This window comes from Corythoichthys intestinalis, chromosome 7 (genome assembly GCF_030265065.1).
Source record: "Corythoichthys intestinalis isolate RoL2023-P3 chromosome 7, ASM3026506v1, whole genome shotgun sequence".
NCBI lineage: Eukaryota > Metazoa > Chordata > Actinopteri > Syngnathiformes > Syngnathidae > Corythoichthys > Corythoichthys intestinalis.
Genome location: NC_080401.1, coordinates 61,051,896 through 61,079,066, shown reverse-complemented (window position 1 = coordinate 61,079,066; position 27,171 = coordinate 61,051,896). Strand labels below are relative to the sequence as shown.

Genomic DNA, 27,171 nt, shown 5'->3' with positions numbered 1-27,171 from the left:
TCAAATACAAAAAATTTCTAGATTTTCACAAATGCTAAATGTTTTTTCGGCTTTCAAATTCTTTGATTTTTGTTTTTTTAACAGTAGCATACAGTTTCGTTATGAAAGTGAGAAAAGGAAGGTGACAGCTTGCAAAATTTACATTTGTGGAGGTAGGAAGTACAAACATGACCACGATGAAAATGAATTTAAAATTAAAAAAAAAAAAAAAAAAAATACAAACATGGCCATGATGAAAACGAAATTAAAAGAACTATTGCTGCATTCCAGGGAAGTGGGAAGTCGGATTTATCCCACTCAGATGGTACCAGTTCCGACCTCAAAGCGTTCCAAGCAAATGTAGGCAACAAAGATGGCTGATCGCGACGCGGTGTTTTTTATTTTGGCCATCCAAAGACATTTTGACCTCCAGCCAACCTGCCTACCTCTAAGCGATTAAATAGTACAGGAAAAACGACGGCTGTGTTATAGCCAGTGTTGTTAATCTTACTGAAAAAAAGTAATTAATTATAGTTACAAATTACTTCTCCCAAAAAGTAATTGCGTTAGTAACTCAATTATCTGAATGTAAGAGTAATTAGTTACTTAGCAAAGTAATTGGTGATAATTACTTTTTTTTTTTTCCTCAAAAAAAAAATTTTTTTTTTAAATAAAATTTTTTAAAAAAACATTGGCCACACTATGTGAAGTTTTTTGTGAAGGTTTTTGGTACAATTGGCCCGAGCCCAATTCTTTACCCTAATTTACCCTTTACCCTGAATCAACTGTTAAAAGTTTTTAAAATTGCTCCCATTATTGCATTAGTTCCCTTCTCTCGACTTTCAACACATGAAAGTTTTAAAACTGTTTCATCATTTAAAGATAGATTCAAGTCAAGATTTTGCCGATTTAGAAGTATTTTAGATAAAAAGTTACTTAGGTTCGCTAGGAAGGTTCTCTACAACAGAGCCGTCCTAAAAAGTCTACTGCTTTAAGATGGCGACTGTCTACTAACTCATTTAGTGCCATGTCTGTCATTTTGCATCTAGTTATATCTATGTACAGTACATGTGATATCTACCATGTCTACCATATCTATCATAACATGCGGGCGTAGTTTGTAGGTTATCGGCTACAACATGTATTATTGGAGCTACCTTGCATCGCGTTTGCTCGGCGTCACAACTTTCTTGCCTCCTCCCTACTCCTGCTCTGCTCTGTCGTCTCGGTGAGTCAGTCTCCCTCGGACTTTTCGACCAATATAGTAACGCATAGTAACGCATGCCTTTCCGTCCTCAGTAACGGTAACTGCGTTGCCAAGATGAGAAAAGTAATTAATTAGATTACCCACTACTGAAAAAAATAACGCCGTTAGTAACGCCGTTATATTGTAATGCCGTTATTAACAACACTGGTGAGCACCCACATGAATGAATTTAAGTAGCGAAATGTAAGACAAGAAAATTGGTTTGGTTGCACCATAGAGAGAATATTACTTTTTTGATACATTAAATTGTAATGAAGCTATATTAATCAGTCTGTTCATAAAGATGTAAGGATGACAGCAATTTCTTGTAATTCACAATAGGAGTAAATTTAACACTTGACAAACTAAAGTACACACTGTGATAGGTCACAGGCGATCTTTTAGTCACTAATTAAACCTTTGTTGCAGTAATGTGTATTTTAATTTTGATGTGCTGTAACTGTTTTTCATTTTGGTAAAATCAGCACGCTTTAACAAACTGCGCACGGTTAAAGAGTTAATCTCCCGATTTCTCCGAATCAATTCAAGGAGTATGGAAATTAGATATTATTTAAATAACAATGAGTGATGCTGAAACCGAAAATAAAATACGTGCGAAAAGTAAACTAATATTTACGTTCGAATGGACGCTAAATAAATAAAACCGGAAGCTCGGAGCTCGAGCGCTGCTTTATGTTGTCATTTCCGGTCTGAGGAGACTGAGAGCTGCGATATTGCGTCATTTCCTGTCTGCGGGATCTGTACTGAGACGAGCGGCGCAGGGTACTGAGAGAGGCGGGCTGCAGCCAGACTCTTGCAAGCAGGAAATTTGTCTATTGAATCTTTTTTATTCAGGCACGAGCGCGCCAGCACCTTGCAGATTTGATCAGGCACATTTACGAATGCACATGACTCCTCAGCAGATCACATGACAGGGAGGACCCTCCCTGGCCCCTCTGCCGCTCCTCTCAAAACAGGGGACAGAGAGTCTGGCTCTCTTGGATCACATAGCGTAAATATTGTGACACGAATCCCCCGAACGGAAATGACTACCCACACAGTTTTGGTTGCTACACCATGACTGTTTTCTTTGCTCCCTTCTGTTTTTCTCTCCATTATTTCCCTCGCTTCACTGAGCGGAACCTTCAGAAGCCGTCTGGGAAGCTTTACGGCCTACTTTAGCCTAGCCTAGCCTAGCCGTTAATGAGAAGAATGCGTCGAGTGTGGAAAATGGATGGGAGAGCAACACCGGCGGCAGAAAAGTTCCCTAAAGAACTTTGTGGCGTTAAAGATGTTCTTCACAGACTAGAAGGTTGGTTCACGCTTGACGTTCATTTCATCGTAGTACATACAATGGCTTGCAAATGATTAGAACACACACAAAAAATAGCCCCAAAACATTTAATGCATGTTTTGATTTACTTTTTGGGGGTTGGGGTTAGGGTTGTGGGTCAGATTGTGTGCAATGTTGTGCATTTTGATGACCTCATGCGCAATCTTCTGCATTTTGTTGACTTCACTTTGTGCAATGTTCCTTATATTTGGGAAATGCAGTGTAGTAGCTCTGTCACCAAGCATGCATGTTTGATCTGACATTAAAGATTGGTCAAAGCGGCATCTGGTTTTGTCAACTTAAACTCAGTGGCCAAAGTCAGACTTCAAATTTGAAAGAAAAAAATGATGGTGGTGATAGTTATCAATATCAACTGATAAGATTTTTTTTTTTTTTTTTTTTGACTCATGATAACAATTTGGGTCATATCGCCCAGGCTTACACTTCAACCTCCTGATCAATATTCTGTCAGCAGCAGGCGATAGCGTTCATTTTCTTTCTGATCGTGGCGGTGACAAAACGGTGCCATGCATTTTGTAGTAACAAACAACTGTTTGCCTGTTGCTCCTGGGACCTGCAGCTGCTTTGAAATGGCTCCAAGTGACTTACTTTCCTGACTTGTTCATGTCAAGGATTGTCTTTTTCAGATCCGCGCCTTTGACTTTCCCCTTGTAGTGTTTGTTGGCATTAGTACCCAATGAGCCCTATTTAAAGTGCCTGTGACACGAAAAAGCATGTTTATTTCATAATACACGCGGAGCGGTATTTTATGCTCCTGAATTAAATGGATCACTTGGATGTGTGAAGAAGCGATTGATATATTTATTGAATTTTTTGAATGCCGCGCTACCAAAACGACAGACTTCCTGCTACGGTCTTGCATTGAGGAAGAGGGCGCTGTGGCATCTACGAAGGGAGGAGTACTCTTCACTATACAGCCGTACTGTTGTATGAGAAGGACTAAGGAGTTAGCTGATTTTGCGGATTAATACGTTTATTTTCGCATCACGCCAAACAAACGGCTCCAGAAAAATCTTGTTGTACGAGGGAGAGGCGTGTGTGACTTTTTGGGGTTTCAAAAGGTTCCTGTTCACCGGTGGGTATTGGCCAAAACAAGCCCTACTACTGGGGGACCATGGGACTTACGACGAAGTGAGTAAACATCGTGTTTTGTATGATGTCAAATACTGGGATCATTTTAATATGTAGGTGGCCTGCGTTTTGTGGCCGACGTGCTCCTTGTCCCCTCAGCCGGCGGCTTGTCGCACATCCCCCCGCCGGGAGAGCACTATACTCTGCTTATTCCCCTCTTCGTGTGCCCGGTGCAGTGTTTCCCCTAGGATTTTTTAAAGCTGTGGTGGTGGTGGTGGGCCGCGTTAGTCGGACAACCCCATTATGTGCCGCGGTGAATTTGTTTCATATCATGACAAGTAAGATTTTTTTCACAACATTTTTTTCCAAAAACCTTAACCTTTGCAAAGTTTGCATCCTGCCTGCGAACATTTGATGTTACCTGACTAAAAATAAAAGGGGAACTCAACAATAAATAGTCCATTTTTAGGGAGGCGTGCTGCAAGATGGTCCCCCTGATTCTCAAGTCTGTCTTCAGCTACACAGGAATAAGAAAAAAATGAGCTCGAGGAAATGAAGACACTCAAGCATCTCTAACTTACATTGTACAGTTGACTAAATGTCTTACTCTGTTCATTGCAGACAAATCTCTCTCACAGTTGACTGTTGAGATGGGCGCTGTCAACGCAATGGCCGACAGTTGCCGTCAGCAGCACTCCCCATTCATCAGTCTGTGATGCCATTTTTGACATCATGACATCTGACCTGGTCCATATTCTGAAACACATTCACTGTTGTACCCATTTGGATTTAAATCAAATATGTAGTCAATCCGACTTCAGTTCAGACTGAAGTCTTTGTTGGAGTTACTTTTCTGATTTGTTAGTGCAAATTCATATCATGTTTTTTTTTCATTGAGATGAAAAATGCTTCTTTCAATGTAAATACGCCATCTGTCTTGTAATTTTTTGTATAAGGAATATGCCAGGTTATAGACATTAATAATCATGTCTATAGTTTATAGGAAATTAACCTTTTTCAACACCAGAACTTAAGGTAAAATAATACAATTATGAATTTATAATGAATAAATATAATAGCTGCAGGATTCTTAACACTCACTGTACTGTCCTCGCCAGGACGCTAGGCTCGGTCCTGGCTATTACAGCGAGCTAAACTCTTAAATGACGATGCTAGGCGTCCGTGTGATTTGTTGACTTTATTTGGCCGTCTTTATAACACCATCACTTGAAGAGTGAAACTAAAAAATAGAAATAATACAATCAACTTCGTCCCCAATAACAAACATGCCCGCATCATAATAATAAATGATAATTAGCTTCCAATACAACAATAACACAAATAGTTAGCATGCGTCCGCTAGCATTAGCATCCTTCAAACAACTGCACAACTGTCTCTAAATGTCCGACTGCGAGTGGAAAATACATAACAACAACAGAAAAAATTATACATACAGGCGTTGCTTCTGTGGAGGTATTTTACAAGCTCCAACAATGAACGTAGGTTCACGGCTGTATTTTCCTCTTTCTCTAACTTGCCCACTCGCTGGTTGCTTCGCAGCAGTCTGTCTTCTTCTGGCGTGAGCGCTCTTCTTCATGTGCAAGCGCCCTTCTTGGCGTAAACAAGCGCGAGTGCGCCCCCACTTGGCCGCGAAAGCGCCATCAACTAAAAGGCATGCATTTCAATACAAAATGTCAATAATAGAATATAACACAGATCGCCAAAGGCAGAACACTCACCTTGATTTGTGTGGTACAGCCATGACTTGAACTTTGCCATTTATGTCCATGTTGGGTCCCAGCTAGATTCTGTTTGCTATTTTGCTTAGTTGAGAGTTCGCTGAACCTGGCGCTCTGCGTCTCCAGCTGTGATCTTGCCTCATTTGAAAACTTTGTATAAACATGAAAATACACTGCTTGCCATAACAATTTGATTATTTCTACTCCTCAGAACGTGAGAGCTAATACCTTCGGAACCGGAGAGCGTGTGTCCCATGCTCTGAAATATGTCATTAGCTTCAGACGCTAATCCAATATTTAGAAACGTGACGGTCTAGATCACCACAACAATAATGGTCATTTTGTTAGCGGGCCCTCGTATTCAGGAACTTTTGTCTTTCCAAAATGCTGTACTTCCAAATCTTCATCTGAAATTACAATGAGTGACGTCAGCGCCGAGAAAATGCTATGCTAGGAGTCGACGATTCGGATCAAAGACACACCATAAAGAACTTACGTCAATGTCAATATTAAGGTCGTTTTTACAGTTTAAGCCAGAGGTAAATTCATTAACTTCAAATGCCTTTCTGTGCATTTTTCTCCCCATTTCCATCTCCGTGCCGACGTACTCCAGGCGCAAACCTTCAGTAGGAGAACTTATGCGCTTCTCAAAATAAAGCGTGTAAAGGAACAATTTGTATTTGTCGTGCTATTTCAGACGATTTACGGCAAATAATGCGTAAAAATGAGCTTATATTCATTTAGACGTCATGTTGAATAATACAAATTAATAATTAGAATGACACATTAGACACATTAGAATTACACACGCAAAAAAAATCTCATCTGCGGCGAGGTGTGGCCGCTTTTTTGTGTGTGTGTGGCGCAGCACCATGATTATTAATATGCAGGGGAAAGCCTGCGTTCTGTCAAATTTTCCGACCGATCAGAAATTGCAACTTTGTCATCGCTGTATTCGCGGCTATTTCTAACACAAAGTAAACACTACTGACGTTTGATCATGGACGGCATGTAAAAAGCTCTCCTCATACACATTAGCCTCACATGTTAGCTGCACAACAACTGCAGCTGCTCTCGTATGACTCTCGCTGTTTATGTCTTTGCCGTGTAGTAAAGCATTATTTTGCCACATTCGTGTTGACCATTTGGCAGCTACGCTGTCCTCCGACGTCAGCCGGTTTGTCTTCCCCGGTGAGCTCTCCTGTCCGTAGTAGCAGGGGAACGAGCTGTAAATTGCTCTCCGCCGGGAGGGCCCCGGTATTACTTGGTATCGGATCGAATCCAAAATCACTGGTATCGCCCATCCCTAATTTTGACCATTATGGAGTCGTTTTGCCATGTCGTCCTGAATAAATGCATTTTTATCATTTCAGTGTTTCCCACCAATGAACGAGACCGCCACAGTCTCGTTTGACCTCCCCCCCGCCGAGAAAAAAAAAAAAAAAGATAATAATCAGATGCGTCAGTCAGCCGATTACACAGCTGTAGCCCACTCCACTCTACTACCCGCGCGAGCGAGAGCGCGCGCGCGCGTGCGTGCACACACACAGACACACGCGCCAACAGGTCGCGTTCATAAATGGGACTACTAGCCTGGTACACCAGACTCATAGCTGTGCTATGCAGGCATGAAAATCTCTCACCTTTCGGCGAAATTCGCCGTTTTGAAGTCAAAAAGAGCGACCTACGTGAATTGCGTAGATCCGAGGAGAAATTCTTTTTGGGAGGAGGGGGGGTCGGGAGGTTTTATTTAATTATTATTATTATCATCATGTGATTAACTTAGTACGTAAACTGAGCACTTAAGAAATCGGTTCTTTAAAAAATGACACTTGGACAGTCAGCAAATCCTTCTAGATGCTTCGCTGACAAGAACCAATCATCGGCCCAAGCTGCGTTCCATTATTCCAAACGCGCGCACTCTTTACATGTACATGGAGTGCTCGGAGAGCCTTTGGTTGCATTGCAAAGCTGCGAAAACAAAAAGCAGGCCTTAATCCACACCGGGGCAGACCAGAGCGCAGCCTACACATTTGCCTGCATTTGCCAGCAGATTGAATTTGGTGAGTAATGGTTTCAATCGTTTTTACATTTTGCGATATAAAAACGTTACTGCCATTCGTTGCAGCTTGCGTTGAACACTGCCAGAGCTAGCCAAATCTCCCATGAAAAAAAATAGCTCCCGTTAAATTGGCGTCAAGCTTGTGTATTTAGCGGTAATATAAACGTAGAAACACATTGTTGAGTCAAATTAAGCGGCATGCTCTCGGATTGAGGGGTCGCCTCGCATCGCATCGCTCCCGTCGTCCGCCTTAGACGAGTTATTTTCGGCTGGGACTTGAGCTGCCGGCCGGTGTCGGCACAACACCGGCCCGACGAGTGGTGGGAATGACTCTTGCTTCTTAAAGCTTTTCAGAAATACAGGGATCCCTCGTTTTTCGCGGTTAATGGGGACCAGAACCCGCCGCAATAAGTGAAAACCGCGAAGTAGCGCCCCCCCATTTTTTGTGCGTGTTCAATGTATTTATTCAGATTTTACATTGGAAAAAAGATACATATGTATAAGACGTGTTTTTTCACTTTTTTTCACCAAAGTATCATTTATAAATGGTTTTCAAGCACTTCAAAATGTAAGAATTATGATAAGTTTTAAACATGTTACTGCCCCACCAAATTATTTTTTAAACAAGAATAAAGTAGTAAGAAAATGCTTGGCTTTATTAAATGCTTCATAGTGAGTCTACTCAAACCCTCTCAGGCTTTGTTAAACGGTGATTGACACATGTGCAAAGTTTTTCTTCTTATATTTTTTTTTTTTGTTTGAAGCAACTTATTTGATTGAATAATAAAGAAACAAATGTCCTAGCCAAAATGTGGCCCAAACGCAAAACAACATTACTTCAATGGAAAAATTTGTTTCAATCAAGAAAAATAGTTTTCAAATGCTTCTCAAATTTATTTTTGGAATCAAAAACAATTTTTTTTATTGAAGTGACTTTTTTGGGATTAAAAGTATATCCTGTATTTTGATTGAAGCAACTTTGTTTTTGATAGAAGTAACAAAAACACAAATCTACCTCCATCGTTATTGAGAGAGAAAGAAATTAAGAAAGCTTTAAAACTAAAAGCCACCGGGGAGTCTGTTTTTTTAAAAATATTTATATTTCATTACATAGACATGCCTCGTAGGGAAAGGAGATTGAGGCATAAAAAAAGGAGTTGGATGAGGCTGCTAAAGGCAGTGGATACCTCATCAGCTGGGTGAATAGCAGACTGGTAAGAACAACTTTGCAAGGATAGTCGGGTATTAAATACAATTATAAACACAATTACAATGTTATTTTTCTATAAGATTTTATGTCATTGCTTTATTAATCATTAGGTGCTAGAGTTGTTAAGTATGGATAATAATGAAATAATAGTTTTGAGAAAACTGTGCTGTTGGTGGCTCAGTGACCATCTGATGTGGTTTGTTCTCAGATGAACAAGTTGAGGAAGGAAGTTTTGATGCAGAGGTTGAAGGAAGAAAAGAGGCAGACTGACTGAGTCACATCCAGAAAGTGTTGATGACAGTTTTGATTTCTATTCACTGTTGCCCCCTCCCAATTTAAGTATGTCACAGTCGCAGCCAATTATTATCTAAAGCTGGTTAAAATTGAAGTTATGTTGTTTTAAGATGTATTAAATACTTGTTCATGTGCCCCTTTTGATCTACGAGCACCCGCCCCTCCACCGGTCTCTGCACGGCCCTGCTGAAACACAGTGTGGGTCGACAGAGCTCAATATTTTGTTGGGGTGTACAGTGTACTGGAACATATTTCCTCCACACCCTTCTCACCTTTTTAACCCCTGACCCATTTTCATGCCTGACTATGAGAGTATGAGTCTGGCCACCATTCAGCAGAAAAAAAATTCCAGGGCGGAGCCAGCCACAGCAAATAGACAGCGGAGCGGACCAATCAGCGACGGGCTGACGCGACGTCGGTAAAGCGACAAGAAACTAGCGGGAGACATTTCAACATATTCAACATGGCTAGCGCGAGACAGACTGTTGGTTTTAGCGACTCGATGTGTTTTTGGTCATGTAAAACCGAATTTACCGCGGATTGGAACATATTGCCGCTGAGTCTGGTGTACCAGGCTACGGGACTACTGTCTGCTGCATTCAGCTGCATTCAGCTGCATTCGGCGCCATACGGCGACACCGCATACAGCAATTTATATTACATTCAGTGGTCTAAAGAGATACACCAGGCTTGAAAATGTACACACACACACCCTACCCCGAGGGTCAGAGACCCTCCCACCACAGTCTCCTAAAATCCTGTGGGAAACACTGCATTTCATATTTCAATTAGCACAAGACTGTTATTTGTCATGATCATGCCATTTATTTAGCTATTGGGGAAAAATACTTGGATAAAAAGAATATCCTGTAAAAATATTGGGGTAGAGAGACTGAAACGATGACATTTTGAAGCTCTCTTCGTCACGTTTTCCTCGTTGTGAATAATTCCCACTCAATGGGCTGCATACTAAATCGGATGAAATGGTGACTCCGCTGACGTCATCCACCTGTTGGGGACGCTAGAGCCCTATAATGGTAGGCGTGGCGGCTAACCGGCAGATTAAAAGACTACTTTCTCATCATCTGTGCTTTGCTAGATTGTTGTATATAGTCAAATCATCTCAAAATATGATTCTAATTCACATAATAATGCTATTTAAGACTTTTTTTCTCCTGTCGTACCCACTTTAACTGGCCTCAGAGAGAGAGTCACCACCGTCGTCACTCTGAAGAAGTTAAGAGGCCAGGATATGAAGCTCATTTCTTTGTCACAACTTTCTAAGTCACCAAAATGAATCATTCATGTTGCTGTATGTATATTTTTTACCCTGCATCATCGGTCTTTTTTCTTCTGTTAATCCAAAATACAGTCATAAAAGAACCACTTTTGTCATTAAGAAGTATCTATTCTAATCACTGTGCGAGAGAAAAATCTGAGTTGTAGAATTAGCTGCAAAGTCAAGAGGGCCATGACAATGTTTTTTAAAATGTATGTCAACTTGTGACCACAACTGTATCATGAAAATGTATAAATGAGTTAACGTGTTTGTTTGTACAATAATACCAAGATTCCCCTTCTAAGTTTAGGGTTAGGATCCTTCTAAAAATACAAAAAAATGCTGCGTTCTGACACTTTCCCTTACAACACAGTTTAATACTACTTGAAGCAACTGTCTGGCTTTCCTCTCCTCGTCGGACAGTTTCATGTCATGTTTTGCATTGAAATGGTGAAATCATGTTGTTACTGGGTTATCATTGAATACAATTCTTCTCTTTTAAGAAGTGTCTTTTACCATGTCCTCAGAAATGTGCCCAGATCAACACGAGGGGACTTCATATGAACAGGACGACGTGTTCTCAAATCGACTGGGCGGGTCTTAAATCTGCCAAGCCCCATTGCAATTCCTCCAGAAATTGCCATTTCTTGTTCTTCAAATTTGGGGGGAGGGAGGGGTAGAGATGTGTTCCATTTTTAATTCATCCATTTTGTGTATGTGTGTTCAATTTTCAGGTGATTTGTTGCATAAAATGTGTTTCAGTCTAATATAGTGTTTGGACTTATTAGCCGACATAAGGTTGCACCACTGTGTCGACTTGACTACTGTTTGCAAATCCAAAGATTTCCTTTTTTGTAAACGATTTGCTGTCTCGGTCTTGCAGATGTCAGCCAAGCTCATTGTCCTGATAGCCAAGAGTTTGCATTCATCAAGGAGGAGGAGGAAGAAGAGCTCATACACATTCAAGGTCATTCCAAACGTTTTTTTAAAAGTTTTTTTTTTTTTTTTTTTTACTTCAATAGACTTCCACTGTGAAAGATTTGCTTTGTTTTAAGTGGAAGTGAAACAATCGATAACTAATCGTTTAGGACCTTCTTCACATTAAACGTGTCTGAATTCTCAAAATTATAACCAATATACTGTATATAACTTCTGTTGAAATTCGCCCCTGAGAACAGCACCAGCCAAAACAATTGCCGCTCGGCTGACGCTGCTCTGCGCGCGCCCGCCGGGAAGGCCGAATCTCGCGTGTCCTCTTATTTTAACCCTTTGCACTGACTCCATGTTTCAAAAGCTTGAAGAACACTCACCGAAAACAGGTTGACAATTTATTCGTCGACAATGGTAAAAACAAGGCAACAGATGACGGAGGGACATTTCTGGATCCAAAACAAGGCTATATGTTTCCGAGCAGAAAAAAATCTGTGTTATCTCAGTGTCCAGTCTTTTTAAAGTCTTTGCTGAGGCGGGCCTTGTCGAAGGCGTTTCTGGGCGTTGCTTTTGGGCCATCCCCTCTGTGGCTGGTTTTGGGCGGCTTAGGTTCGTGCGCGGATTGGGAGACCCGTTATCAACTTTGCTGTCCGGGCTGGTTGTACTTGTTTTAGGACAAAGCGCTTTGTCCTTGGAGTTTGCTGGTAGAGCTGATTGCCAGAGTTGGTGCGTCAATCTTGTGATAAGACGGCATTGTGTATCTCTTCTATTTCTTCTCATTCAACTATGGTGTGCTATTTATTTTATATTAGTAGTGTAGTCCTACCGTAAATATGAAAATGATACTATTTCCTGATTAATTATATTACGTGTGTTAGACTAATGCAAACAGTTAGACGGTGCCTACAAAAACCTGTACCATATGTATGTGTTAGACTATATATGTGTTAGGCGAATGCAAACAATTATATGGTGTGTGCGATGACGATATCTTTTCTCCTTCACTTCTCAGTTGTACATATTTTGACATGTCTTCATTGTATTTTTGTTAGGTGAAAGTAGGACATAAACAAAAATCTGCTTTTACTCTGGAAAACAACAATTCACATTTTTGCCAATTTTCAGACTAAACTACTGTCTAAACTAGTTTCTTAAGGCTGCAACAACTAATAAATGAATAAATTCCCCCTCTGGGGATAGAAGGAGATAGTACCTTTTCTCATAGGCACCCGACATAATATAAAAAGCATTTATATCATAATTTAAGGAGAACAAGCAGAATGTATTTGACATAGGGCATAAAGAGATACATGACGCCTTCTTATCACTGAAGCCCAACGTGTGCGTCATGCAACTGACAGAGCAAGGCATGCAGTGTAACACAAAAGTCCAGTTTTTGGCCAAAAATGGAGGGAATGAAAATGAAGTGTGATTACAGACAGCAAACAAGGCAATTGTGCTTTTTGAAGTTTTTTACTTCCTTCACTTTTAACGATTTGTAAAGCTGTACTTTCTCGCCATGTTTGAATGACGTCATCACCACAGCACTAGGGTTCTTCACATTATTCCATGGTAAACTTTCAGTCTTTAAAACAAGTGCAACAAAATTGCAATTGCAAGTAGTTTTTGGCCGATCGTTTTTGGAGTCGAATTTTCGGTCGCATCTCAATTCGAAACGGTGTCTCTTGCGCCTCAAAATGAAACCGCATTATTTTTTTCTCACTATTTTTTTTTTTTTTTTCTGAGGAATGCTAAATACTAAAACTGCGTCCTGCACTGAATACGCAAAACGTGAACTGTCAAGTCGCTAGGGATCACTTTTTTTTTCCGCAAAGGAAAGACTGGCTGATTACACGGTGGTGGTGGTCCATAAAAAATATCAATGGTTTTCTTGTATCTTGCAGGTTCCAGAAAATATCTTGGTGCTGAGTGGCAGGAGCCAGAATCTCCTGGCGTTAAAGAGGATGTTGAGTTCCCCCAAATCAAACAGGATGAGCCAGTGCCCCCTGAACAGAAAAAGAGAGAAGAGCAACTTCCAATCAAAGAGGAGGAGGAGGAGGAAGAGCTGCCATACGTTAAAGAGGAGGAAGGTATCACCAGTCAACCCGGTGAGCCCTTGAAGAGTGAGGCAGGCGGAGGGGCGGAGCCTCCGTGCGGCGGCGGCTCAACGGAAGGAATGCAAGCAGATAGAAATGGCGCCACGTCACACTGGCCTTATAATGACGATGGTCATATGAGGAGGCACACGGGCGGACAACCTTTTTCCTGCTCATTTTGCGGTCGAGGATTCAGTTGCTTGAGCTTGTTAGACAGACACATGAGAACCCACACTGGAGAAAAGCCTTTTTCCTGCTCAGTGTGCGGTCAAGGGTTCAGTTGGACGAGCAGCTTAAGTTCACATACAAGAACCCACACTGGCGAAAAACCTTTTTCCTGCTCGATTTGCGGTCGAGGATTTGCTGAAAAGCAACACTTGAAAGTACACACGAGAACTCACACTGGCGAAAAACCTTTTTCCTGCTCAATTTGTGGTCAAGGATTCAGTCTAAAGCAAAACTTAGAAACACACAAAAGAGCCCACACTGGCGAAAAACCTTTTGCCTGCTCAGTTTGCGGTCAAGGATTTAGTTGGAAGAGCAGCCTAAATTCACATGCGAGAACCCATACAGGTGGAAAACCTTTTTCCTGCTCAGTTTGTGGTCAAAGGTTCAGTTGCAAGAGCAGCTTAAATTTACATGCAAGAGGCCACACTGGCCAAAAACCTTTTTCCTGCTCATTTTGTGGTGAAGGATTCAGTCGAAAGCAGAACTTAGAAACGCACGAGAGAAACCACACTGGCGAAAAACCTTTTTCCTGCTCAGTTTGTGCTCAAAGATTCGGTCGCAAGAGCTCTTTAGAAATACACACGAGAATCCACACCGGCGATAGACCTTTTTCCTGCTCGGTTTGTGGTCAAGGCTTCATTCGGAAGCAAAATTTACAAGTCCACGCGAGAACCCACACTGGCGAAAAACCTTTTTCCTGTTCACTTTGTGGCCAAGGATTCAGTAGCAAGAGCAACTTAAACCGACACACGAGAACCCATGCTGCCGTATAACCTTTATCCTGCTCAGTTTTTGATTGAGGATTCACTGAAAAGCAAACCTTCAAAAGATTCCAGACCGGAGAAATCCACCAAACGCACGTGGACCGAATGGACAAATTCCCGTGCCGAGCCAGGATAAAGAGCTGGTCCGCGGCCAGGGCAAAAACCACATTGTTCCCCCTCGATCTGAGGTTCAACTTTCAACCTAACCCCCTTTTCCCGTACCCTGGCTGAGGAGTGTGATCGTCCCCCTATAGTTTGAACGCACCCTCCGTTCGCCTCTCTTAAAGATGGGGTCCACTGCGCTGGTTTGCCATTCCAAAGGCACTGCCCCACAATGACCACGCAGTGTTGCGTAGGTGCGTCGACCGGGACGCGGCCCCGCAACACCTAAAGCCTCGAGATACCCGGGGCGAACTTCAGAAATCCCCGGAGCTCCGCCGCCGCCGCGCTGTGATTTGGCTACCTCGGCGGCGACTTCTTCCCCAGCGATTGACCCGTCCGACCCCGGGCCCCTCGGCTCCGTTTCCTCCACGGAAGGCGTGTTGGTGGGAGTTACGACACAGCGTTCGTATAAATCCTTCTACTGATGATACTTTGATATTAATGAGCTAAAAATGATGGATTTTGGAAAGGGATTGTAAAACACAGCCTCACGAGAGGCTTTCATTATTGTTGACTTTGGCGGAGGCAGCAAAGCGCTACAGAAAGTACGTACAGATGCTGCTCATTCAGCTGCGTTACCCCTACATAATAATGGGACTTTTTTTCTGGTAGTAACAGTACGACTTTCATCTAGTAGTCCTTTCTTTTTTTATCCTTCATTTGGTCCTAATACCCAGTCATCTCAATTGGACACTCATGATTGAAATGGTTTGTGCTTTGAATCGTACCGGCCCCCGCCGATGAAAATCTCTCAACTCTGCTTAAAGTGCTTGTTTATTTTATTCATAATAAAAACAGCGTTTTGATTCAGTCCTCGCCTCCTTTTCCCGTTGCTCAGAACAAGCCATTCTTTGATGATGATTTTAGGGGCATCGGACGAGCCAACGGGACTGGGTTATGTCGATATTCCCCAAGATGTCAGGCGAAAAGTTCTGTTTGTCAAGTTAGAAACTTGAGCGACCTGCATTTAACACGATGAGTAAATATGTGGGCCACCTTTATCCGCCAAAAATGTACAGTAAAATAATACAACTCTCCCTGTATGGCCTTGCCAGAATTCTTAATTCCCCCAACAAGGGAGGGAGGGAGGGAGTGCAAGCTACCAAGCAGCGATTATGAAAGAAAAATGTGTGCTTCTTCACCCACTGAGGATGGGGAGTTGGCAGCGATGTGGATGACTACAAATTAGGGGTGGAACAAAAAAAATAAAAGGTGATACTTTAAAGCCCAAAAGGTTATTGATATATTGTTTTAAGAAGGTGTTACTGTTAAAAAAAAAATGCAACCAAACTCTGTCTATGTTAGCTCACTAGCTGCCATTGACGGTGCCAGCGCCAAAGCGTTGCATTCACAGCCAGTCGTTTACTTCCTGTTGATTTGGACTCACTTCCAATGTAAGTGGCGTGACTTCCTTTTTCAGTAACCTGTGAATGCCCCAAAATCAACAGGAAGTGAGTGACTGAAAATCACCTTCCGATCCGTTTGAAGTGTGGAAGGAATGTTTGTTCGTCGCCTCCGTCCCTCCCAGTTCAAACGGAATGGACGTCTACTAGTGATAAACTTCCAGCAAAAGAATGAAAATTGTTTTTCTCTTTTAGTTGTATCTTAGAACGACTTGCTGAGCAATGTATGGAGAATGGCCATATCGTGAGATCATTGTTATCGTGAGCATTGTAGGTAGGGTCTTGTGAGGTTCCCACCACTACAACAAAACTTGGCGGCTCTCGTGTTTGGCAGGTAGTAGCAAGACAACCGAAAGTGAAACAAAGACGTTCTTGTATGCCTGCGAGCAAGGCCGGCCCAGCCTATACGCAGACTATGCAGCTGCTTAGAGCCTCTGACCACTAGGGGGCCTAAAGGAACCTGTGTTTTAAATGACCTGTTAAATGATTAATCCTCAAGGTTCCATTCGTTTTCGTTAAAGGACTCCAATAACGACGACATGTTCAAAGTCAACAATTTATCGCCCTAAGTTACTGACAGAGGAGTTCTAAGCAGCATGCTGGGTCAGTGAACTACTCCTGGTCCTAGCCCAAAAAAGATCGTAGTAGACTGACCAAGTCTTTCCGGCTTGCCCAGTATTTTATACATGTGAGTGAAGAACTGAGGATGTGAGGTCATGTGATTAGAGTCATTATGTCCACGGAAATCCCGGTCATTATTGTCACATGTGATGAATGATAATCAAAGACGTCTGCTGTCGATATGGCCGGACTGCTGGACACCCCACGTTGTCGTCCGGCCTGAAGACTGTTGCCCTTTGTTGTCCTCTGGTCCTAGGGAGCTTCCAAAGCGAATGGCCTTCCGATGGCCCATTGACCTTTTGCTGCTACCTCCAATCACGAGTCCCAAGTGGTCTCTTGTCAAAAGGCCCCTGTGCCTAGAGAAACAGTCTTAACATCCTTGTAGCAATTACATTTCATTGTTTCATTCTTTTAATTTGTTATTAAACATCAGCTTTTTAATTTCACTTCCCTTCAGGGCCCCAATCTGGCAACCTCATTTTCTACGTTGTTAATGGAGCATCGTGAATAATGTGGCGCGCATTGCCGTTTATTGATGCAAACATCCGTTTTCTTGTCATTACAATCTGGCAACCTGGGGAGTGAGGTTGAACCTGCTTTGCGATGATTGGTGCTCAAAATTGCTTGGGAAAAAAAATGCACTAATATGTCGAAGAGAATTTATCCTTAAGAAGAAGACAATCGGTGAAGAAGAGAAACAACAGTATCAAGGTAATACAGCATGTTGTTGATGTTGTTGCGCAAGACACTCCGACTTGAACGTTGTTGTCAGCTGAGCTTGTCAATATGTCGTACTGGTAATTGCCATTAGGCCCGGAGCGAATCAAGTCAAGCAGAGCAAGTTGTCGCCTGTGTGCAACGGCAAATGTACGGCTTCCGCTGACTGTAGTAAAAGGAAATATTGGCATAATACGCATTTGGACTGGAGAGCGTAGCTATAGTCATTTCATTTCTATCGGACATTATTATCAAGTAGTATGACGTATCAGCCTACGGTGAATCCACTTAATTAGTTGCGCACTCCCCACAGTACACGTTTTTGTTGACGAATATTTTCCTGGGCTGAATTTTGTGCCATGTCATCATATTGGCTTGAACGTGACGTCACATCCGGTGAGCGTATCGTTTGTTAGCGCTGCTACTAGTCGCTAATCTCCAAGTGCTCCTCAATTTGTTTTATCCCACGGACACATCGGAGAATCGATCCTAGGCTGGTTCGGCTCTCCTAGTGCTCCTTAATTTGTTTTATCCCACGATTTAACAGGTCGTGGGTTAAAACTACTCTACTCTCCTCTTTAGCTCTATCTTGCTAGCCTAGCTTATCCAAGCTATGGCTAGCCCTCTGCCTTCTTCCTCCCGTCTTTTCTGCTCAGTGTGCTGTATGTATAGCGAGCACCCTGGCTCCTTCGTCGAGGACAGTAGTAGCTGTAGGAAGTGTAGCTTAGTCTCAGGGTTGGAGACCAGGGTTTCTGAGCTAGAAGCACGGCTCTGCACTCTAGAGACGAAAGCTAGTCCTAGCTATAGCCAGGTAGTGGCAGGGCCCGCAGGTCGTGCTTGCAGTAGTAGGATTGCTAGCGCAGTTAGCCCCCCAGCGAGCCCCGTGCAGCCGGGGGAAATTAAGGACGGATTTGTGACTGTACGGGGGAAGCGCAGTGGTAAACGCACAACCTTAGTGCACCAGCAGCTTCACATCAGCAATAGGTTTGCCCCCCTCAGCGACACACCGGCTGAACCAGACACTCTCGTAATTGGAAGCTCCATAGTAAGAGACGTGAAGCACCCGGCGGTGTCTGTCAGGTGTTACCCAGGGACCAGAGTCGGTGACATCGAAGGAAACCTCAGGCTCTTAAAGCAGAGTAGGAAGAGGTTCCGCCGTATCGTGATTCACGCAGGCGGTAACGACGCCCGGCGGAGACAGTCTGAGGTGCTTAAATTAAACGTAGCCTCAGTGTGTGAACTTGCTAAGTCGATGGCGGACACCGTAGTTTTCTCTGGTCCTCTGCCTAATTTGGTCAATGATGAGATGTACTCTAGATTCTCATCATTTAACCGCTGGTTGTCTAGATGGTGCCCAGAAAACGATATAGTCTTTGTTGATAACTGGCACGCGTTTTGGGGCAAGTCCGGGCTCATGCGCAGAGACGGCATTCATCCGACTTGGGACGGTGCTGCTCTCTTAACTCGAAATTTGGCCGCCAAACTAAGTCTCCCAAAGTGACACTTCAGAGTGGGGGCCCGGGCGCAGTGTTGTAGTGTAAAACACAACTCTGTTAGTAGTGACCACTCGCCTCTTTCCAAACTGTCACAAATCCAAAATTCAGGACAGAAGATAGAGACTGTGTCCGTGCCTCGTATAGTGAACAGGGGAAAACAGAGTACTATAGGAACGAGACCAAAGAATTTAATACATATAGCCCCTGATAGCAGTGAAAATGAAAATAAAATAGCTCTTAATAAATATATAAAATGCGGATTATTAAACATCAGGTCAATCTCGCCCAAATCTCTGTTAGTTAATGACTTAATTGGGGATTATAATATTCATATTTTGGCCCTGACTGAAACTTGGCTTCAGCAGGATGACTTTGTTAGACTTAATGAATCCACACCCCCAAGTCACATGAATTTTCACACAGCTAGAAGCACGGGCCGTGGAGGGGGGGTGGCAGTAATATCACACTCTTGTTTAGGTATGAGCCCAAAAAGTAAATCTAATTACATTTATAACTCCTTTGAAAGCCTAGCACTATCAATTATAGACGCTAACTGGAAGAACCAAAAACCAGTTCTCTTCTGCTTAACCCTGAAAAGACAGAAGTCCTTATAATAGGCCCGAAAAGTGTTAGAGACTCTTTAGCTGCCCAGATAGTCACTCTGGACAATGTAAGTGTAGCCTCCAGCACCACAGTTAAAAACCTAGGAGTTTTATTTGACCATGACTTATCGTTTAAAGCACACATTAAACAAACCTGTAGAACGGCTTTCTTTCACCTGCGCAACATCGCCAAAATTAGAAATATTTTATCTAAAAGCGATGCAGAAAAATTAATTCACGCGTTCGTTACATCGAGATTGGATTACTGTAACTCCCTACTTGCAGCTTGTCCTAAAAGCTCTCTAAAAGGTCTTCAGCTAGTCCAAAACGCAGCAGCAAGACTTTTAACAGGAACCAATAGAAGAGAGCAGATCACCCCTGTGCTCCAGGCACTTCACTGGCTTCCAGTCGAGTTTAGAATTAAATTTAAAATACTTCTTCTTACATTTAAGACCATTAATGGGTTGGGGCCACCTTATCTCACCGATGCTCTGGTTCCATACCGCCCCAACAGAACACTCCGATCTCAGAATGCAGGTCTACTGGTAGTTCCCAGGGTTCATAAAAGTACTGTCGGAGCTAGCCTTTAGCCACCAAGCCCCTGTTTTATGGAATCAGCTTCCAGCTAGTATTAAAGAAGGAATCAGCTTCCAGCTAGTATTAAAGAAGCCGAGACAGTCTGTACATTTAAGATTAGATTAAAAACGTTCCTATTCGACAAAGCTTATGGTTAGGCTAGTTGAAGTCGGAGTAGACTCACAGTTTAGTCTAAGCTGCACTAGAAGCTATAATGCTGGGGGCAGTACAGCCGCTGAGTTCTATCTCCTTTTCTTACTCTACCCACCACTTGTCTTACTTTATTTCTATTTTCCAATGTTAATATCTAGTTGTCTAGTCTCTTCATCACTAGTCACCCGGTGTCCCCTTTCCCCCCTCCCCTCTGGAGAGGGGCTATTTTTCAGCTGCAGCCTCCTGACTGTCCGGACCCCTGGCTGGATAGACGTCCTCGCTGCTACCCCCGTCTCATCTGACTAGAGGGACTTCTTCTTGCATCTTCACTCCACTGTATTTTTACGGACTATAATTTCGCTTGCTAATTCCCATTAGCCGTTCTGGAGTTCCTGTCTATCCGTCCTGGGAGTGGATCTCTCCTGACTGTGGTACTCCCCAAGGTTTCTCATTTTTCTCCCAATTGACTTTGGAGTTTTTCCTTGCCGGCATGGAGGGTCTTAAGGATAGGGGATACCCAGGACTTGAACTGCATCTATTCATCTTTGTTGCTTCATTTCTAATTGTGTATCATATTGCCTCTGTAAAGCCCTTTGAGACTTCTGTTGTGATTGAGGGCTATACAAATAAAATTGAATTGAATTGAATTGAATTTTGTACTTTGGATGATTCAAAGGAGCTATTGAGAAGTATCTTGGAATTGGAGGTGGAGTGCCGTCCTCTTCACAAGATGATTTCCCCAAGTGTACAATTCAAGGTAATGCTTGGCAATGTTGTGTACATAGTTATGAGATCAAGGTGCACATCAAGTTACCATTTTAATACATTTTGATTTCTGCCAAAGTTGCAATTTTAAAACATTTTTATTTCTGCCAAAGACACTGCTGCTGTTGAAGAGAACAGATGTATTCAATAAAGTTCATTTATGTTCATTCTATAAGTGCATAGATGTGTGAAATGAGGTGGAAAAGGTAACCAGTTTTTTTTGTCCGCCTAATCAAAAATAGCTCCTGCTGAACAACCTTGCCGTTGGTAATAATGACTTTTCTATTTGAAAAAAATAAAAAATTGTAAATATCCTCAAAGACAAGCTGCTCACAATATATATATATGATTTCAGGATCATCCCAGCTTCACTTTGGGATGATGATTTTCTGCATCCAGTTATACTGCTGGTAAATGAATATTCCAAATTTGTCCAAGTTGTGACAGATGTATTTAGAAACAAGCTGCCCTTTTTTGAACTGTTTTTCTGTTTGCATTTTTTGCACTTGAAGAAGGCTGTGCAGACTGAAATTGTTTAATTTATATTCTATTTGACTACAGATTGCTAATTTATGTAAATTTTGATACTATTACAAGCTTAAAAAACAAAAGTTCTTGAAGTTTCCTCTGTTTCCATTTTTTGCACTTTATACTTGAAGGAAGCTTTTAGTTGTAAGTTAGTCATGGCTTCTGTTTGTGCAATTCATTTGTTTTATGAACTATCTGACGATATAATTCATTTGCTGTTGTGATATTTGACTTTCACTTTATACAACAGTTGTGTACTGGTTGTGACTGTACAGTACATTGTGAGACTGTGAAATTGTTTATATTCTATGTTGTTTACTACAGTTTGCTTTATTTGGCTTTTGTGAGTTTTGATACTTGATCACAAGCTTAAAAAATAAAAGTTCTTCCTTCCTTTCTTTTCCGCTTTTAGAAAAAGGTTTGGCACCATCTACTTAAGTACTGACAATCATTTGGGGTGAGAAGTTTGAGTATGCAGTGCAACAAAATTTGATTAATATACAAAATATGGACGTATGGGTTGGATTGCATGTATGGCTTTCACAGTACACTGTGACGTAATGGCGGGCCAAAAATATGGGCCCCTTGGCATTATTTTGCTCAGGGCAGGGCCCCCAAATGGCCTGGCCCCGCTGCAAGTACATATTGATGACGGTGCCAAGCATGCGAGAATCTTTCTGGGACAGAGCTGTATGGGATGATCACTTTGATGAAAGTGATATTGATGAGTAATGCTGTATAGCCTACGCTGCACCATGTAGTTTTTCATTTTTATATATATATTTGTATGTGTATTATTCTAGATTTTCATATTCATAGACACTGTAGTATGAAACTTTTGGTCTTATTCCATTTTGCCCATGATTCCAATTTAGGAGGGTGTGGTAGCAATTGGGTTGATTTTCAGCCATTTATGGCCACGGTGTTTTTTTGTTTTTGTTTTTTTTTTCATATCTTTCAATACACTGTAGGCTGTGATATTTTTAGGATATGACACATTAGCTTTTAGCTCAATTTACTATAGATTTCGTTGTGCTGGGTGCAAATCACTTGGGTTGAAGCGTTTCCTTCGAGAAATGAGCTAGCTCCGTTTCTCACTCTGAAATCACTAAGACACCAATACTTGTTGTAAATGTTTGCTAGATGTATTTATACAATCTGATAAAGATTCAGTGTTGCCAGAATGAACGTAGCACTTAAAACAGCAACACCTAGATTTTCATTTTTGGGATATTCTCATATAGCCTACACATATTTCTGGCTGGTGACCAATGTTCTGAGTCGAACTTTAAAGCCTGACAAGAGTCTGGAAGGGTATGGTCTATGCAAACAATGCATTGAACACATAGATCCAGCGTAGTGGAGCCAATTTCACTTTCCAAGCGTGGTGCCAGTACGGCCTGTAGCAGTGTTTTTCAACCTTTTCTGAGTCACGGCACGTTTTTACATTGAAAAATACCTCGCGGCGTCACACAACAAACCAAAGATGTTTCAAAATGACTTTCTGTACAGTATATTTCACTAGAAAATATTTTCTCTATTTAAACTTACTCAGTGTGAAACTTGAGCCTGTTTAGATGAACACAAAGCTGATATCCTGGCAGAAATTCAAGAAACACACAAAGCTCTACAGCTCTGTTTTTATTGTTTTAGAGCAGTTAGGCTTAAAAAGCTCATAATTATCAGACAGGGGGACTTCAGCTATGTCTTTAACTGCATCAGGGCCGAGCCTCTTGCTGACAATGGCTTAGCAGGCAGGTGATATCAATGTCTCTGCCACAGTGCGGGACTTTTTGGATTACGCGACAAGTTCGGCAACAAGGTAAGGCTTTGAGGGCTTTCTCATTTAACTTTGTAGTTTTTCTCAAAAAACTTGCCTGTTTCTCTGTGTTTTATAGTTCGACTTGTTTGGAAGCGACAGGTGTTGAGTTGGAGATGACATTTAAGCTTGCTTGGTACCATGGCGGATAGCTGCTCATGTCGCGTTCAAGAACTGCTCGGATTTTTAGCTACCTTGCCCTCCTCGACAATATGTTGGAATAAAACACCGGCAGGGGCAAAGGGTTGACATTCGTCACATATGGAGAAAATGGAGAGCACACTTTCTTGTATATAGACACTTGACGAGTCTAATCAAATGGTGTACAGTAGACGTTATGGGGTCCACGTGGACAGCAAGGTCGCTGATGGCTAGAAATTCCAGCAGTTCTTGAACGCAACACGAGCAATAGCGCGCTCATCAGCACTTGGCCGAAACCTTCTACCTACTCCGCCTGACGACGTAAAAACATAAAAATGATATTGGACGATTGCTCGCGGCGGACCTGACCATCTCTCACGGCACATCGGTTGAAAAACACTGGCCTATAGGACAGGCTGATAATACTTTTATCCCTAACGAAAAACCAGTTCAGGGTGTACCCTGCAGTCGTCCCGTAGTTAGCCGGGATAGGCTCCGGCACCTCCGCGACCCTCGTGAGGAAAAGCGGCATGGAAAATGAATGAAAAAGTACAGCACAGCACACTCTGCTGGATGAAACAAGCATAGCAGCAAGGAAGAACAAATACAACAAAAAGGTTCCAAAGCGACTGGCTTTAAAACAATGATATCAACTTCACTCACTTGAATTTGATAAAAGTGAGGCTTTTTATCAACTACAAAAGCTACCGAAGGAGTCTCCAAGGTTAGGTTCATACCGCAGATCTTCATTCGCAAATCCCATTTTTGGGTGTTTTTCCCCCACTCGGGTGAGGCGTTAACAATTTCAAATTCCGTCTTGGTCTCTTTCGTATGGGGTTAAAATCCCATCAGGGCCACTTTTTCCCCAGGATGTGACAGGCGGCCTGAACTATCAAGTCTCCCAAATGGAAATTCGTGCAGCGATGACCCCGTTAGCAAAGGGCGAGAGGCACGGAAGACGGCAGCGACGGAGCTGTACGTTAGCGTTAGCTAGCGCCGAGATTGAACTCTGCTTTTAGGGAAGAGGCGGGCTTGACGGCGGCCATTTAAAAAATCAATAAAATGGGGCGCTTAAAAAGCCTGAGAATGCTCAGTTTTCTTTCTGTGCTCCAAATGAGCAGTACCGTATTGGCCGAGAGTCGGGTGGGGCAAATTGACCGTATGTGCGTGCGTTCTATCGATCCATATAAACCTTGAATATGAGACTAATTGGGGAATGTTCATGTAAGGCTTTTTTTTTTTCTTCTTCTAAATATGATCACCCTAGAATGATGCAGAGCCAGCATATGTAGTCATTTCTTTTATGCTTCTGCACATGCCGGTCAGTTGCTCAGCGCGTCGGACTGCCGATTAGTGCGCATGCGTAATAATTGAACGGGCTCAATAGACAGAGGCAGTCTGAAATGGCACGCCAAATAATCAGATATGACCAAAAAAATTGGAACCGTTCATTAACTCATAGCCATTTTTACCGGAGCAAGGCCCTTCGCTCCCGGCCGTTTGACTGGATTTTGACTGATTTTGCAAGGCCCGCAGAAAATTCTGTTCTATTGCTATTTAAACATGGAACCCCCCAAAAGAAAGACTAGACTCTCTTCTTTCAGCAGAAAAAAAGTAAGTTCATCTTTTTCCATTCTTTAGAAATCAGCATAGTTTGAGCCATTTTCCAATTTCTGATGAAAAGAGAAATTGAGCTTTTTGTGAAAGCATACATTTCAAACATGACTTTAACACAGCTATTTTTTGTTTTAATTACATCCCAAATATCTGAATAATGTTTTCCTTTTACAAAATATCACAACCAACCAGACAAATAGAGCTTTTGATAGCAGAGTAACAATTTATTTACTCATAACTAACTAAAAGATGGCGGTATCGTGGGCCGCGACCGCCGCTTAAACTTTTCCCTCAAAAAAGCTGAATTTTTTGGAGTCTGCGGGCTCTGCTCGCAGGAAGAACGGGCTTAACGGCATCTAGTGGTCCCGATTGTCCGGCGGCCGGCATCCCGGGCGTCCTACCGGTTGTTCCGCTCGATGGTCCGCCGCCTGGCATCCGTTCGGTCGTCTTCCGCCGGCGCCCCGGCTTTGCCTCTCGTTGGTGTCGAATAGGGTTGCGGGCCTTACGCTACTGCCCTCCGGTGGCCAGTTTTATTGCTTTAAAATGGATTTTCAGCTTTGTGCTTTGGACCTCAATTGAATCAGAAGCCAGAGATGTCTTTTTTGGGGAAAAAAAACGTAAAAGACGTATAAATACGTCTTTGGGACACTGAAACAATTAAAAATAGAACGTATTTATACGTTTTTGGGAGCAAACGAGTTAAGATGACCTACTTCGGAACCGGTGTTTCCAATCTCAAGGCAGACTGATACATCTGGCTTTTGACGAATCTCCTTTATGGAATACCCCGAACCGTACTTAGTTGATTTGAAATGATTAAATGACACGCCTCGCTGGGAAAGCGGCCGGGAGGTAGAAGGCCGCCGTCAGCTACACGCGGCCGGCCATCCGTCCGTCAGTCTTCATCAAAGGCCGTCCGCCGCCCTTTCTCTTTGGGCCGATGCGGGCGGAGAAGCTCTGGCTCGCACGCCAGCGCGTCGCCCGTCGAGGTCAAAGTTTTAGCCGCCGAGCGTGTCGTTGGGAGAAATCCTAAGCGTCTGCCGTTTTTTTCCTTTCCCTCAAGGTGCGTCGGATCTTCTTGAAGGTATCCAGGTCTGACCGAAGCGACTGGAAGGCCAAAAACAAGAGTCAGCGTTTGGAGACCTCGATGACACTCGAGAGCAACAGCCTTCATCTCACGATGGGGAGGCCCGTTTCTGAATTGTTGGATGCGTAAATCTTGAATTCAACATTAGGCAGCCATGGCAACAATAAACAGTGAGTCTACGGTGCTTCGCTTTGCCAATTTACAAGTTTGAAAAAACGATGGCGTGACGGCGATCGGTAAAGCGACTTAGCTTGACGCCCTCTCTCTCTCTCTCTCTTTTGCTGCCTTGATGAAATGCACGGGGCAGCATTAAAAGTAAATGATGTCCATCGAGCGATACTATTGTGCGAGTGTCCAACCACTAACACGGGGCTCTGTCGGTCAGACGCGCTGCATCCGCGAAGACTCGCGTGAGGCTGGGACTGCTCATTTGCATTGTTGGGAATAAAATAAAAAATAAAATAAAATAAAAATATCGCCGTTACGTAACGGTGATATTTTTTCAGTAACGGGGTAGTCCAATTATTTTTTCCGCCTTTACAACGCCGTTACCGTTAGCGACGGTCAAAAGCGGTGCGATACTTACTTTGAATAAATTGAAGAAACTACCAGCCGTAGTGAGTCTACTCTTTATTTGTCATCCAAGACTTGGGGTGCGTTAAGGTTCATGGCAATGAAAATAGTAAACACACATATCCTACCTTTGCAAGAACGATTTAGTTGCCGTTTGATACGGTCATAATGTGCAGGTCCTGCACCCATCCGCAGCAAAACTGTTCCTAGCAATTTGTCATTTCGGAATCGCTGATGAGTTTAATAACATACACCAAACAATAAATACAGCAGAAGGTCAATTTCGCGTAATTGTGGAAGCCCGTCCACATCTTTAATCCATTTGTCTTCGGCTCGCTCGCTCGCTCGCTCGTAAGGGTCAACATTGTTCACATCCTTAAGTTTGATCACAGATCTGTTCTTCGCCTTAGTAACGAGTTTGTCTCTTTATCGAACTGGCAAGTTAAAGTTTAATGTCCCGCGAGCCAGACCTGCTTCCGATATGGCCGCGTTGTTGTCAAATCTCACCCGATCCCCCGTTCTGTGACGTAAAGGCTCCAGCCTAATAGCGCACGTCAGTGTTTTCACACCCAAACCGGAACAGCGCGTGCGGCAAACACACACACATACACACGCAAAACAGATGCAGAGGGATATGATGGCAGAGCATTCAGAGGAA

At 42.7% G+C, this 27,171-nt stretch overlaps 2 protein-coding genes across 8 annotated transcripts in view; one reads left to right on the top strand and one right to left on the bottom strand.

Moving 5' to 3' along the window:
• The first annotated feature begins 2,100 nt into the window (after positions 1–2,100).
• LOC130918554 (gastrula zinc finger protein XlCGF57.1-like) lies at positions 2,101–23,104 on the top strand. Its single transcript, XM_057840346.1, has 3 exons — positions 2,101–2,537; positions 11,119–11,202; positions 13,070–23,104. The coding sequence occupies exons 1-3, from the start codon at positions 2,429–2,431 to the stop codon at positions 14,260–14,262; spliced, it is 1,386 nt and encodes a 461-aa protein (XP_057696329.1). The 5' UTR covers positions 2,101–2,428; the 3' UTR covers positions 14,263–23,104.
• The window catches only part of cdc14ab (cell division cycle 14Ab), a 22,149-nt gene continuing 15,071 nt past the window's right edge, over positions 20,094–27,171 (bottom strand). For 6 of the 7 annotated variants that reach the window (XM_057840339.1, XM_057840345.1, XM_057840343.1 and 3 more), the window contains one exon: positions 20,094–25,960. In XM_057840339.1, the coding sequence (XP_057696322.1) occupies positions 25,912–25,960 (49 nt within the window). In that variant the 3' untranslated portion in view covers positions 20,094–25,911. The remainder of the gene's footprint in view (positions 25,961–27,171) is intronic. The other variant, XR_009063782.1, reaches the window with a different exon arrangement.